The 15,747-nt window shown below is 38.8% G+C and overlaps 1 protein-coding gene across 1 annotated transcript in view; it reads right to left on the minus strand.

Annotated features, from left to right (window-relative positions):
* Positions 1–15,747, minus strand: part of rell1 (RELT like 1) — a 33,098-nt gene that overhangs the window by 15,541 nt on the left and 1,810 nt on the right. The window contains 3 exon segments of the mRNA XM_081357661.1: positions 2,542–2,556; positions 2,559–2,615; positions 7,407–7,595. Coding sequence (XP_081213787.1) covers positions 2,542–2,556; positions 2,559–2,615; positions 7,407–7,595 — 261 coding nt within the window.

Consider the following 15,747-nt stretch of genomic DNA (forward strand, 5'->3'; position numbering starts at 1 on the left):
TGGATTGCAGGTCAATATTTTCGTAAATATCGAGGTACATCATGTTTCTTTGTGCAAACAAAGATCTCGCCTCGCTTCGTACAATTGAGGTTAAACCACTGGAGTCACATGATGACTTTAATGATGTCTTTCCTATCGTTCTGGACCTTGAATGTGTAAATTGCATTGCTCCCAATGGAGGGGCGGAAAGCTCTCGGATTTCATCAAAAATTTGTGTTCCGAAGATGAACGAAAGTCTTACGTGTTTGGAATGACATGAGGGCGAGTAATTAATGACAGGAATGATATTTTTGGGTGAACTATCCCTTTAATAGAGAGAGATGCTGAACAGAGACCAGGTAATTCACACAACACATCTCTCATCTCTCTCTCTCTCTAGATTTAACAACGCGTAACTGACGAAAATAACCAACATCTTACTGCAAACAGTGTAAATATGCTTTCCATTGGGGCGAGTTTCAAGTTTGTCACGCAAACCGCTGCAGCACACACACAGTCTGCTACGGTCCAGAGACATGACAGCACAGAGCAGTCGGCGCAGACCATAAAACGTATCTGAACCATTTTAATTCTGCACAGAATGCTATATTTTAAACCGATATGGAGGAGAAACTGTTAGAGATTAGGAGAAACTGCAGCTTTACCTTGCTGAACGGCTCTGGCCGAGCTGTAATATAATCTAAACGCTATTAGCTTTTTTTTAAAAGTGGAGGAGCTGTTCAATATGTCCCGCCTTGTCTTTCTGTTTCAGTGGAAATGACGTCAACACATTGACTAATGCTGCGCCTTTCAAGGAACTTCAGTGGGCCTTTAAAGGAATAGTTCACTTCAAAATGAAAATTCTGTCATCATTTACTCACCCTTAAGTTGTTTCAAATCTGTATGGATTTCTTTCTTCTTCTGAACACTAAGGAAGATATTTTGAAAAATGTCAGTAACCAGACAGCTGATGGACCCCAATGACTTACATAGCAGGAAAAAAATACTATGGAAGTCAATGGGGTCCATCAACTGTCTGGTTACTGACATTTTTCAAAATATCTTCCTTTGTGTTCAGCAGAAGAAAGAAATCCATACAGATTTGAAACAACTTAAGGGTGAGTAAATGATGACAGAATTTTCATTTTGAAATATATTTATTTCCAGGTTTAAGTAGATGTGTGAAAGGAACACTCCGACTTTTTGGGACTTTAGCTTATTCACAGTATCCCCCAGAGTTAGATAAGTCCATACATACCTTTTTCATTTCTGTGCGTTCTGTAAGTGTTATTTGACGCACCCACCGCTAGCCTAGCTTAGCACAAAGACTGGATGTAAATGGATAAGGTAGCATACTAATCCCAATAAGTGACAAAATAATGCAAACATTTTCCTATTTACATGTTGTGATCTGTATAGTCACAGCGTGTACAAATAACAAGGCTATATGAGACAGAGACCATTTTTAATCGTATAAATACTGGGAACTATATTCTCACTAGGCGTAGGAACACAGCTACTTGGGCGGAGTGGCTACTTGGGCGGAGTGATTAGCGCAGCACACGAGACGCCCTGTTGATGGTTCCGTAAACAAAACAAACGTGACTAACTAGCTAGTAGCGAACGTGACTCGTGATCATGGCTGACTTTGAGGAATTGTCAGAGGAATTTTACCGGGTATCAAACCAAGATCCAGAACCATATAGTTTTGAGCCAGAATACACAGACGAGGAGTTACAAACTTTGGAAGCTTTAAGACAAGATACAGCGAACACCCATGATTGTAAACTATAAATTTACTATCTAGTAATTGCTGACTCTATTACTCCAACTCTGAGCGATCTCTCTGCTCCTCACCACAGGGCGTCTCGTGTGCTGCGCTAATCACTCCGCCCAAGTAGCCACTCCGCCCAAGTAGCTGTGCTCCTACGCCTAGTGAGAATATAGTTCCCAGTATTTATACGATTAAAAATGGTCTCTGTCTCATATAGCCTTGTTATTTGTACACGCTGTGACTATACAGATCACAACATGTAAATAGGAAAATGTTTGCATTATTTTGTCACTTATTGGGATTAGTATGCTACCTTATCCATTTACATCCAGTCTTTGTGCTAAGCTAGGCTAGCGGTGGGTGCGTCAAATAACACTTACAGAACGCACAGAAATGAAAAAGGTATGTATGGACTTATCTAACTCTGGGGGATACTGTGAACAAGCTAAAGTCCCAAAAAGTCGGAGTGTTCCTTGAAGTCAGTTGAAACCGCTGAAGGTATTTGAATCAGCCTGGAGACACTCATCGGAGCTGATTGGAGAACATGTCGATTCACTGTTCTGAGGTCAGCTGAGGATTGTTAATGCTCTGTCACAATCAATGCTGCATCACGATCAATGTGACTGACTGGTTCTGACTGACCACATCTCATATTTCCCTCAGTGTACTGTATACAAACCCACAAAGACATGCTATCAGTTCTGAGAGGCCTTGCGTCCTTGTACTAATCATTCGCAAAGTATTGTGATGTCTAAACTCATCTTTATCCTCACATTCATTCACCTTACCTTCATTTTTCATGTGTAGTTAACAATTTGGCCCACCGTGTCAGCGTTGGCATCACTGAAAGTGTCATTCAGATCTGAGAGAGAGAAGAGAGAGAGAGAGAGAGAGAGAGAGAGAGAGAGAGAGAGAGAGAGAGAGAGAGAGAGAGAGAGAGAGAGAGAGAGAGAGAGAGAGAGAGAGAGAGAGAGAGAGAGAGAGAGAGAGAGAGAGAGAGAGAGAGAGAGAGAGAGAGAGAGAGAGAGAGAGAGAGAGAGAGAGAGAGAGAGAGAGTGTGTGTGTTAAAAATAGAAGAACTGAATACAAGTCACCTTGCTTTTGTTAGAAAAATTAATAACGAGAAGATTAAAGTATAAGTGATGTTTATTTTTCATCTAAAAAAAACTCAGCTTGTTTAGTGTTGAGCAGAACCAAGCAGAAATGCAACAACAGAGGTGACAAAACATACAGAAAAAGTGTGCTGGTTTAACAGCATTTGTCTCCAACCGTCATCACAAACCAACTGTTATTAGTGTTTGTTATTTCATCACATTCAATATGCAGGTGGTATGAAACATTATTTTTGCTGACACAGTAGTACTACAAAGGACTTGCTTATGATAGCAGAAAACACTAACATTTACAAAACTAACTATAAATACGGTCTGTTGACTTCAGTGAAAGGCTTCATAAAGGCATCTGGATATGGATGGGAATTTCTGCAAAACTACTGCTCAGAGGGGGCCGCTTACGGAAACACACACACACACACACACACACACACACACACACACCACCCATGTCCTTCCTGAAACCACGGACCCCTGCTCAAAAGGACACACTTCCTGTGTTGGATTATTTCACAGCTGGGAATCAGACAGAGAAGTATGCAGTTCTGGAGTCATATAAAGTTGATGACGACTAATCTGCATTTGATAGTTTTTGATTTGCATGTATTAATCTACAGCTAAATAACTTCCATACACTATGCCCAAATACCTGTAGGGTCAGTCCAAGTTTACGAACAACAAAAAAGTCACAATTACACCCACAATGATCACCCCAAAGCCGTGTTTCAGTTTCGCTCTAATCAGAGCCACAATTACTGTAAATCCATCCACAAATTAAATCAAATCACTGGGCCCAAAGATCCTGATTAGAGCAGAGGCTCATGGGAAATTGGTGAGTGGCTCTAATTACTCTCAATAGCTTTTAACAAATATATTCTGAAAAAAAAAAACACTTTCAAGAGGAAATGTATTGTAGGCAAAATAAAAAATAAATAAAACGATTCTAGACAAAGCAGAGATTATATTTACAGCACTTGACTCAGCATTGTTATCATTAACAAAAACGGTAACACTTTACAATAAGGACTCATTACTTAGCAATAGTTAGTACATTAACTTACATAAACTATAAATGAGCAATATGTCTATATATTTACAGCATTTATTAATCTTTGTTAATGTTAGTTAATAAAAACTGTTCATGTTAGTTCACAGTGCATGAACTAATGTTAACAGATATCATTTTTTTTATTTTAAATAATGTATTAGTAAATGTTGAGATTAACAACTAGATTGATAAATGCTATAGATGTATTTGTCCATTGTTAGTTCATGTTAACTAATATACTGTATATGCCATTATATAAATACGTTTATTACGAACAATAAACGTAAGAAAGGTGAACACGGAGAACAACACAATACAATTGAACCAGCCCTGTTCTTTACATAAGGCGTGCCAAATTCTCTTCCTAGTTTGTTCTTTGTTTTGTAGCATGTTCTCTAGCATGTGTGGCGTATCTTTGGCAGGACGACATGTAATATATAGTACTAGTTTCTAGTGTACTTGGGTGCACACCTCACACTGTACTTGCCTGCGCTATGAACATGAATGGTACCTCACATTGAGCATCTTGTTGTTGAATATATGTGCGGTTACTTTTTGAAGCGTTCAAAATCTGGACCTATCCAAAAAAAAAAAAAAAAAAAAAAAAAAAAAAAAATGTATATATATATATATATATATATATATACACTAAAAATAAGACACTAAAGTGACCCAATCCATTTCTAGGAACCAGGGGGTTTATTACAGACACTTTCTATCTTAGTCTTAACTTAAGGTATGGTAAGTAAATTAAATTTTCAGAAATTCTTATTACAGAAGCAAATCTTCACTTGATTTAGGATACTTATATTAATATCTTACAAAATCTTATCTTATGTCTAGCTAGGAAATCTTAACTCTCTCCATCGAGTTCGACCAAATACGCGCAAGCTGCTGCTGCGAGGTAAACATAAGATTAAAATGGAAAAACAACATTGGCATGCTTTTAATTTCAGGGCTGCAGATATAAAAGTTTTGATTAGCTCGGTAGAAAAGGTAAAATCTCTTCTATTTGGTAAGTTTTTACCTTGGCTCACTCCCGAAGACAAAGACAGAGAGCGGGCAAGAGTTGCCGAAAATGTGTCTGCGCCTGTGGCGTTTACGGTACTGTATCTGTTCTGTGATGACTCATAACAGCTACCATAATGTTGGTCGCAGTTTGTGTTCTAACTGTATTATTGCATGTCGTGGGAGTAATTATTTACAAGTATTTTGTCATCAAAGCACAGCACATTATCTGGATCTTCCAAAAGTCTCTCTCCACCATCAAACATCACTGCTCTTCACCTTATACCATTAATAAATGTAACGTCATTCTCGAACAAAGCTATTGTAGAGTGATTTTTACTATTGTCTTTCAAAAAGTTTTGAAGTTAGGAAGGGAAATCCTAAAGTTAAGACGGTTTTCAGGATTTTTTTGTCGAGTTAGGATGCTTCTGTAATACCCTTTTCCTATTTGTAGTTAAAATAAGATAATGCACTTAGGAAATGTTATTCTGTAATAGCTTTTGTCCCAAATGTGGTCCTAACTGAAATTGCCATGATTACCAGACAGATAAGATAGGATTCTAAAGTTAGGATCTTTCTGTAATAATACACCCCCAGTATATTATAGAGACATGGGATGGATTCTTTTGACCTAAGCCAGTAAGTAACAAACGCACAAGTCGCAATCATGCAGAACAGTTTATGTAAGGCTGCATAAACTAGGTCAGTCGGACCGGGGAACATTTCCTATAACACCTGATGACGTACTTGTTAAAATCATAAAAAGAACAGCATCTACGCAAATTTTAGTCTCTCTGTTTATGCCAAGGTTTACTGTAATCAGCCAGATCCGGGCTGTATCCAGATCAGATAGTGGACCTGCGCCTAGACACAACCACAACGCATGAGGTGGTCAGCCCGGATCAGGGCCAAATCAAGATCAGATGGTGGACCTGCGCCTAAACATGACCACAACGCATCTCTGACGTGTCAGCAGAGGTTGTGTCAACTCTCCCCTGTGAAGGCCTCACCGACACGACAGCCATCGGCCCTGATCCTCAACAAACCCGTCTCCATACTGGCGTGACTCCAATCTTCAACCAGATGGAACTGGATAAATATTCTGAATGCTCTGATCAGACTTCTGACCTGTAATGCTGCCTGGATCATAATCATACACTGTTCGTTCAATAGCCAGAGGAGAACTGGCCCCCGACTGAGCCTGGGTTCTCCCAAGGTTTTTTTTCTCCATTCTGTCACCAGATGGAGTTTTGATTCCTTGCCACTGTCACCTTTGCCGCCTTTTAGCTTGCTTAGTTGGGGACATTTAATATTCAACAATATTATTGATCTGCCTGCATTGACACCAATTATATGAGAACTGAACTGAGCTGGACGATGACATCACAGTTTTCTCCAGAGCGGCTGTATAGATAAATGAACTAAATTAATAACTTTTTCACAACAAAAATGAACCATCACTGAACTTACTTAAGCTGGACTATGACACTATTTTCTTCTAGATCTGCTATATAGCCGAAACAAACTTTGTTGCAGTATTTCCTGTCATCACTAAATAAATAAAGGTGACTTGACAAGACCTTAACCAAACAGCAATCCCATTGGCTATTACTCATTTTCTTAAGAAAATGAAAGTAAATCTAGTTTGTGCAGCACTTTTCACAATACATATTGTTTCAAAGCAGCTTTAGAAAATAAAGGCTAAATGCCATCAGAAAGACGACTGTGGCGTGTGGCAAGGAAAAACTCCTTAAGATGAGGAAGAAACACGATGGAGTGGAGTATTAAGTATTGGCTGTTCTCCAATCTAAAATTGACGGTACTAAAACTGATTACTGTGAATACTTAAAGACATGTCAAAACAATGAGAAGATGAATTTTTTTATGAGATAAAATAAGACGAGAGCGAGTGCGTTAAAAGAGGCTTTTAACAGAAGGGGCTACAGTTTTTCTTTTCCATGAAATTCCTTCACCTCTCTTCCAAAGCAAAGAATGTCTGGAAAACAAGAAAAAACTAAATTTGCTTTCAAGTGGGCTGAATATAAACCTCAGCTTAAGTCCTCCATCCCACAAGAACTTGAAACACCATGGAATGAGGTCACGTATCCACTTAAAACGGTCCTTCAACTGATTGCTAAGAGGAAAGTAGTTTAAAAATATTTACTTCTTCAGTTTTCATTTTCATTTCAATCTACTGCTTATACACCGTACAGCTTTCGAATCATTTTAATAAACAAACCATCTGACTTCAGCAAGCAACGAGGAGCCAATTAATAGAAAAAAATAAATAGCTGCTGCTCGAATGTTCATTTTAAGATCCCTGATTTCACAAACTCCTTCCTGCAATTCACTGGCCATAACAAAATCACAGGAACTGAATGATGAGTTGCCATTTATTTTGGAGGAAGTTTGATCATCTTTAGCCATTTTAAGAAACATGGTCAATTTATGCACAATATTAACCAAATTTCAACGAAACACTCACCTCCTTTTTCTGGATCTTTATCCTCTTCAGCCTCCTCTTTCTTAAGCTCTTCATCTTCTGACTCGGTTGTACAGCGGTAGCCCTTCCGCTTCAGGATGTGGCAGATGAAGACTCCCAGAAGCCCCACCAGAAAGAAGAAAGGCACCAGAACAAAGGCAATATACTCTGGGCTCCCATTACCCTTGCCAGCTGAAGAAAGAAGACAATAAATTAATAAAACAAGTTTGGTAATGCTTTACTTAGAGCTATATATATATATATATATATATATATATATATATATACACATATATATACATACAGTAAATATTATATATATATATAAATGCCTTATAGCCTACTGCATATAACTATTATGGCTGTTGATTTAACGTGTTAATTTAATTAATTAGTTATGGCGAAAAATAATGCATTAAAATTATTAATACATTAAAAACACCCGCCCCAGACCTATGCAATGTGTATTTAATGTTTCAATATTATTAAAAAACCCATTAAAGGTGGTTCACCCAAAAAAAATCTAATACATTTTACATAAACCAAGTCATGTATGGTACAAACTGACAGAGATTAGTAAAATTAGATGGATTTTATAGTTACAGAGATCAAAGACAGAGATTTGAGCCATGACAACACCCCACTAAAACAGTTTTTGGGGCTTTGTGTACATATCTGTTAATTTGTATATACTGTATATAATGTGCCCCTTAAAGTTGACCAAATTTACACACTTTCTGTTTTCTGGGAAAATGAACCAAAAATAATGATTACTCATCTTGCACTCAAGGGTGTATACAAATTTTTGTCCAATAACATGTTGGCAAGAATGAGAATGTCCCTCCCCCTTATAGCATCTAGGTGTCTTCGACTGGATTTGACTGCTTTGCAGTCGAGGGAGGAGTTGAAAACTGCCCACCCACTTTTTCCAGAGCCTCGCTTCCAGAAGTATTTTTGCATAGGTTTACACAAAATGACTCTTTCGGACAAAATCGACAATTTAGCCTAGTTGACAAATTTCTAGATTAAATCATAACTTCATTCACTTACTATACTCTGAAACGTTTGCCATAGAGGAGAGCTAACAGCAGAGTTAGCTCAGCTTATTCAATAAGTGCTGAGAGCTAGTGTCTGCACAGACAGAAAAACACATTACACAGCTCTAAATGAGACAGGCCAAGTGTTTGGTCAGTCAAATACATAGAGAATGACAGAAAGGGCAAGAATGAGTGAAAGCAAAGGCTGCAGAGGGAAAGAATGACCTCGGAGAACAGCACAGAGGACAGACACTGGCATGGTACCCTGCAGCGAGTGACTCAGGGGATCAGTAATCCCTGTAAATTTCCACTGTACAGTTACACTCATTTCATCACTCTATACATCTTTGACTCATAACCCTTTACATATTGCCGAAGAAATATCATGATACTCTGATATAATAATTTCCATGTACCGAAGAATTTACATTTTACTTCAGGGGATCAAAAAAAAAATACCACAAATTTACCAAGGAGCCATGTGATAAAACCAATCGGAACACCTTTGCAACCATACAGTATATAAACACTCTGGCAATCTCCAACATCGCACTAGCACCATATTATTCATTTTCTTCAGAAAATTCTTTTTTTTTTATGGCAAATAAATAAATAAATATAACAGGTTCCGAAACTGGCAGTAATGTAAATTTTAATCACAAATGCATGGGAAAAGGTGTTTGTTCCTAGAGTCTGTCAATAGTTCTTGAGAAGAACATCGGTTGTTGACTTCAGATATAATGTCTCCATTGATCCCATACAAAATTCATTTCCCTTCTCAAAACAACTCCCACAGTTTCCGAGGGTCCACAAACAGGTTTCTCTTTCAGTCTCTTCCCTTCATAAATTCATAAAAGCAGAAAAAAAAATAATCAATACGCACACCAACACCTGACTTTCACCCAACACTCTTATCTGTAAAATCGAACTCTACACAAATAGCTCTTTATTCAAGCATGTCTTGAACACCAGAGGTCAAAGGGTTATATAAACTGTATTTTGGGCATTCCTGTTCATCCCTGCTCAGTCTCTGGGACTGAACTCTGACCCCCAACAAGCTATGCACCAAGCACACATGTAGACAAAGAGCCAATTGTAATGTCTGTTACTGCATGTCTGCATATCACATGCACTGATGCTTGGGCTTGCTACATTTACAGACCGCAGAGGCCTACAATACAATGTACTAAGGAAGGAACGCACACAAGTAATCGACTACTTGACTTATGCCTTTGTCTGCTGGTAAGAGGTGATATGTTTACAAGTGTTTGGCAACAGTTCTTCTAACCCTAATCAATGGAGTGTGTAGCTTTTCATTTATTTAACAACCATGTAGGAAGAAACAACATGGCCATATTCCAGGATGACAATGTCTAGATTCATCAGGCTCAAATTGTGAATGAATGCACTCTGTAAAGTCTAATCGAGCACCAAAGACTTTCAATGAACTTAAGGTCTGGACTCAGAGGTGCCAATCATGTGTAAAAATAATTATTCATGCTCCCTCCCAAACATTCTTTCACAGATTAAGCCTGATGAATCTTTACATTGTCATCCTGAAATATGGCCATGATGTGTCTTCCTACATGGCATACTGTATATACACACACATTGATGCCTCATTAGTGGTTGTTTCTATGGTCTGCCGTCCGCCATATTGGAAGGGTCAAATCCGGTCCGTGAACATTCAAGAGCAAGTTGACTGAGCGTCTGCTACTGTAGTTTGACGCATGTATGAATATCTATATCTGCAATAGACTTCAGCAAACGATTTTGCTAAACTAACATAATACAAGATGAAGGCAACAGCTAAAACGACATTAAAAAGTTACCATAAAAATCTCTTGATCCTTACTGTGAGTGACGACACGCTGACCGTTCCAAGATGGCGGGAGCGGTCGAATGTGGCATCTACGTATACTAGGGTGCATCAAATTTGAATGGGAAATTTTAATTTCAAAATATCAATTTGGCTGGCATTGCATTTTGTTCCAATTAACATAAAAATGACTTTTGCAAAGTTTTGAGGGATTCCATTGAGATTTAGGGGTGCCACCTAACACATGAACTTTGGCGAAATTTCGAAAAATGTGCAATTTTTAGTCTAATTGCCAAAAGGTTGACCTGGAAATGTTGAGTACAGTGAACTTTTATACAGTAACATGTTCTATAGGGTTATCAAAGTAAAAGTTGTTTGTTTGAACCCTTTGGGCAACTTGGGCATTTCTCAGAATTCAACTTTCAAGATTGTCCATTCATTTGTCCTATAGACAAAATGAATGGAGGTCAATGGGACATGTTCATGTGGCCTTACCCTGTTAATTTACTGTAACAACTACAATGCTACTCTCAATACACATGAGACATCTACAGTGGGGAGAACAAGTATTTGGTACACTGCAGATTTTTCAGGTTTTCCCACTTACAAAGCATGTAGAAGTCTGTAATTTTGATCTCTTAAGTTGACTCTACAAACTGTGAGTGACAGAATCTAAAACAGAAATCCAGAAAATCACATTGTATGATTTTTAAGTAATTAATTTGCATTTTATTGCATGACATAAGTATTTGATACATCAGAAAAGCAGAACTTTGGTACAGAAACCTTTGTTTGCAATTACAGAGATCATACGTTTCCTGTAGTTCTTGACCATGTTTGCACACACTGCAGGAATTCTGGCCCTCTCCTCCATACAGACCTTCTCCAGATCATGCAGATGTCGGGGCTGTCGCTGGGCAATACGGACTTTCAGCTCCCTCAGAAGATTTTCTATTGGGTTCAGGTCTGGAGACTGGCTAGGCCACTCCAGGATCTTGAGATGCTTCTTACGGAGCCACTCCTTAGTTGCCCTGGCTGTGTGTTTCAGGTCGTTGTCATGCTGGAAGACCCAGCCACGACCCATCTTCAATGCTCTTACTGAGGGAAGGAGGTTGTTTGCCAAGATCTTGCGATACATGGCCCCATCCATTCTCCCTCAATACGGTGCAGGTGTCCTGTCCCCTTTGCAGAAAAGCATCCCCAAAAAATTATGTTTCCACCTCCATGCTTCACGGTTGGGATGGTGTTTTTGGAGTTGTACTCATCCTTCTTGTGGAGTGGAGTTTAGAGCAAAAAGCTCTATTTTTGTCTCATCAGACCACATGACCTTCTCCCATTCCTCTTCTGGATCATCCAGATGGTCATTGGCAAACTTCAAACGGCCCTGGACATGCGCTGGCTTGAGCAGGGGGACCTTGCGTGCGCTGCAGGATTTTAATCCATGACGGCGTAGTGTGTTTCTAATGGTTTTCTTTGAGACTGTGGTCCCAGCTCTCTTCAGGTCATTGACCAGGTCATGCCGTGTAGTTCTGGGCTGATCCCTCACCTTCCTCATCATCATTGATGCCCCACAAGGTGAGATCTTGCATGGTGCCCCAGACCGAGGGAGATTGACCGTCACCTAGAACTTCTTCCATTTTCTAATAATTGCGCCAACAGTTGTTGCCTTCTCACCAAGCTGCTTGCCTATTGTCCTGTAGCCCATCCCAGCCTTGTGCAGGTCTACAATTTTATCCCTTATGTATTTACACAGCTCTCTGGTCTTGGCCATTGTGGAGAGGTTGGAGTCTGTTTGATTGAGCGTGTGGACGGGTGTCTTTTATACAGGTTCTGAATTTTTGTTTTAGATTCCGTCTCTCACAGTTAAAATGTACCTATGATAAAAAATACAGACCTCTACATGCTTTGTAAGTGGGAAAACCTGCAAAATCGGCAGTGTATCAAATACTTGTTCTCCCCACTGTATACTCTGAATATGACAGTGTCCACTCTAGAATACTGTTGATGTTAAGTTTAATAGCTTAGCTAACATAGATAGCTGACTGGTTAGCAAACTGTTGCTAGCTAACGTTAGCTAGATGTAATGAGCACCAAATACCTATAAATATGACTTAAATGACTTATAATAAATAAGTATACAAAGACACAATTACAGATATGATAGTAATTATGTAATAATACATACCCAACACAGAAAGATCACCTCAAACAGAAAGATCATCTCAGTTTTCTTGAGCTGTAGTATTGTTTACCTCAAATCTCCATTGTGACCATTGAGCAATGTTAAGCACTTTATCCAACAAAAACAGATGTGCGGTGGCACCCCTAAATCATCATGTACTGGACAAATATTTTGCATGTGTTGTTTCTACATATATTGGAATGTAGCCATATCAAAATTCAAGAATTGTGTTTTTTGATGCACCCTAACGTATACATATCTATTGATAAAAGGTTATCTATAACTGCAAAATTTTAATAATCATTCTAATTCTTTCAGAATAGAGATGCCCACACCACAACTAGAATGATAATGACAGAGAGGAACAATATTGTTGGAATTAGAGGTCGACCGATTAATCGGTCGATTTTTTGCATTTTTAACATAATCGGCATCGGCCAATATCCAAGTGTATCAAGCCGATTATTAGGCAGGCGCATCTGTGGGCATCCAGTGCATCCAGGAAGGAGCTAAGTTCCTTGGAGAAAACTCCTTTATATTTAATTAAAAACTTTTGATATGTTACTGCCAACTTAGAGAAAAAACATGAATAGGCGACATGACGTTCGGCTACTTTGAAATTGATAGCGTAGTTGAGGTTGCATTAGCACAGCAGAAGGGTTGCTATCATGTCACAATAAGTAAGCAAGAATTTACAGACAGTGAATCTGAGACTTTTATTTGTTCTGTTTGTGTGTCTTGTATTTGAGAGGGTTGTCACTCAATGCAGAGAAATAAGTAATAAAAAAAGAGACCAACTATATGCTAGTGAAGGACTGGCTTTGCTAGCGTCGTTGTCGCTAGGGTTGGGTAGCTACAGACAGACCCGGAGCTAATACGGCACTGGTGCCTTAACGACCGTTATTTACCGAATATCAACGCGCATTTCTGTGCTTCATTTCAGTGCTACTATGCCTGTGCTTCTCTTGGATGCTCTGAAAACGGACGTTAGAATAACAGAAACATCGCTTCGTTGCACTTGACACTAGTCAGCAGTTAACTTTAACATTCCGTTAGCTAGTAGCTGGATTAAACACGGTTAAAATGCTGGCCAAACAGTAGTGTAATGTGAGACTGTATTTCACTGTAGACTAGGGGGGGAACGGTACATGTATTCGTATTGAACCGAAACGGTACAGGCGTCACGGTTCGGTGTATAAATTTCCACGGAGAATACACGCTATAAAAATAAATAAAACTCGAGTGCAAAGTAATGCGGAACTACTAGATGTGCGGGTTCTTTAGGGACACCTAATATGTAGCTCCGCTTTAGCTCCGGCTGCGATGTAAAGATTGTAATGCTGGAATATGTTGTGTGTGTGTGAGAGAGAGAGAGGCGTGGGCGCGATCGAGATCGAAAAGTCGCGTGTGTTTAAAGTCGCAAAGTGTTTACTTATATTTGTGTGCAAACGCGCGCGCGTGTGTGTGTGAGGCGCGGGCGCGGGCGCGATCAAACAGTGGAAACATAAAAACATACTCCGTCATTTTGTTTATCAGGACATCATTCAAACTGCAAAGTGTTTAAGTTACTTATTAAAATGTTAAGGAAAACAAATATATTAATCTGAAATGTAGCAAATTAATTTTCAATTCATTCAGGTACAATCACCAAACATATCTCAAGGTCTTTTTGTCTTCTGTACAAGTGCAGATTGGTAAAGTGTTCAATAAATGTTTTTGTTGAGAAATTTTGTCTATCTTAAGTAATTATTTGTGTTACATTTTATCTTTCAAATAGAGGTTAAAAACAAGAACATAATCGGCCAAATATCGGCCAAAATAAATCGGCAGCATTTATCGGCCATCGGCCGACCCGGATTTCAAAAGATCGGCATCGGCCTGAAAAAAAACATATCGGTCGACCTCTAGTTGGAATCACTTTCAGAGTTATTTTTCCAGCTGATGAATGACAAAAACATTGACAGCCAATCAGAACCCACCTGGCTTTAAAAAGCTTGAGCATTTAAAGCAGCAGAAGACATAGCAGCAGCATATGCTTATAAAAAACAGAACGCTATTGTGCGTTGGTGTTGGCGCTAATATAGTTGTCAAGTGTGTCAAGCAAGAGTTTTTGAGCTTCTGTTGGCCCTATTTAACATGCACTGTGTGTACTGATTATCCTGATTGGACTACCCCTTTAACTTACAATTTTATTTTCAAGTAATTTATAACCCCCTTTTTTACATTATAGATTATAGGTACTCAGCTACAAAATTACTTGAGATGCCCATCCCTATAATAAGGTCTAGTAAGCCTACACAGATGATAATACAGCAAGTTTGGGTGAGTAGGAAGTGACCATCCATCTTGTTAAACTGGCTCAATGCCAGAGCAATTCTGAACAGACAGAATGACTATCAAGACAGGGATCTGAAGTGACTCACATACGCATGAACAAACATCTCAAGCTACGCATTACAGTTACCGCCCACTTCTGCATCCAGGCTTAACAACGCAACGGAAGAGAATCTCAGTAATCTAAGGTCACAATTGCAGTCATAAAAAAAACACACTCAAATCACTCGAGTAAGTTGTGGGAAGGCATTCCAAATAAACAATCCTTCTTTTTCATTCCGCTTGCTTAATGGAGCACTAAAACGGGCAGATAAGACATGACGTCAAAATCGCAATCTCAGATTTCAGACTGGTAGTTTCCAATTAGCAATCCAAACATGTGACTGCTGTTCATCAAATTGAGTAATAATCCAGGGACGCTGTCCTTTTAGACAACAGCTGCTGCTTGTGACGCTCCAGTCAGAAATAGGTGTGGTGGAGAAATTGGATAGGCCTATTCTATTGTATTCAATCCACATTCCAAACAGATCTTTGCTACAAAACTGAAAAGAAAAAAGAAAAAAAAAAACTGCTTACCTCACTCCTAGATCTAGTATTATGTAATTTAGATTAGCATTCAGAACGGCAAGTTAGAACAATGCTGAAAACACATACTCTAGGATTCTGTGTGGGTTAATACAGACCGAAGTTTTATCATCTTCAATATCTCAAATTTGTTTCCCACCAGATAGAGAACATGGAGACTTTCACTTAAGTCCCCTGCTTCTTCGATTTTTCTCCTGGAAAATTGTAATGTAAAACTGCAATCTCTCGTTTTCATACTAAGCACTCAATAGTTTCAGGAAAGATCTCATTGTCATTTCAAGAGCGTCTGTGTTTTTACATCATGTGCACTGCAAAGTATACTGGACAAGCGAAGTATACTTTAGGTTTTAGATGGGGTTTCTCTCTATAAATGCAAGAGCCGGGTTT

The sequence above is a fragment of the Scardinius erythrophthalmus genome (genome assembly GCF_964197995.2).
Source record: "Scardinius erythrophthalmus genome assembly, chromosome: 2".
Classification (NCBI taxonomy): domain Eukaryota; kingdom Metazoa; phylum Chordata; class Actinopteri; order Cypriniformes; family Leuciscidae; genus Scardinius; species Scardinius erythrophthalmus.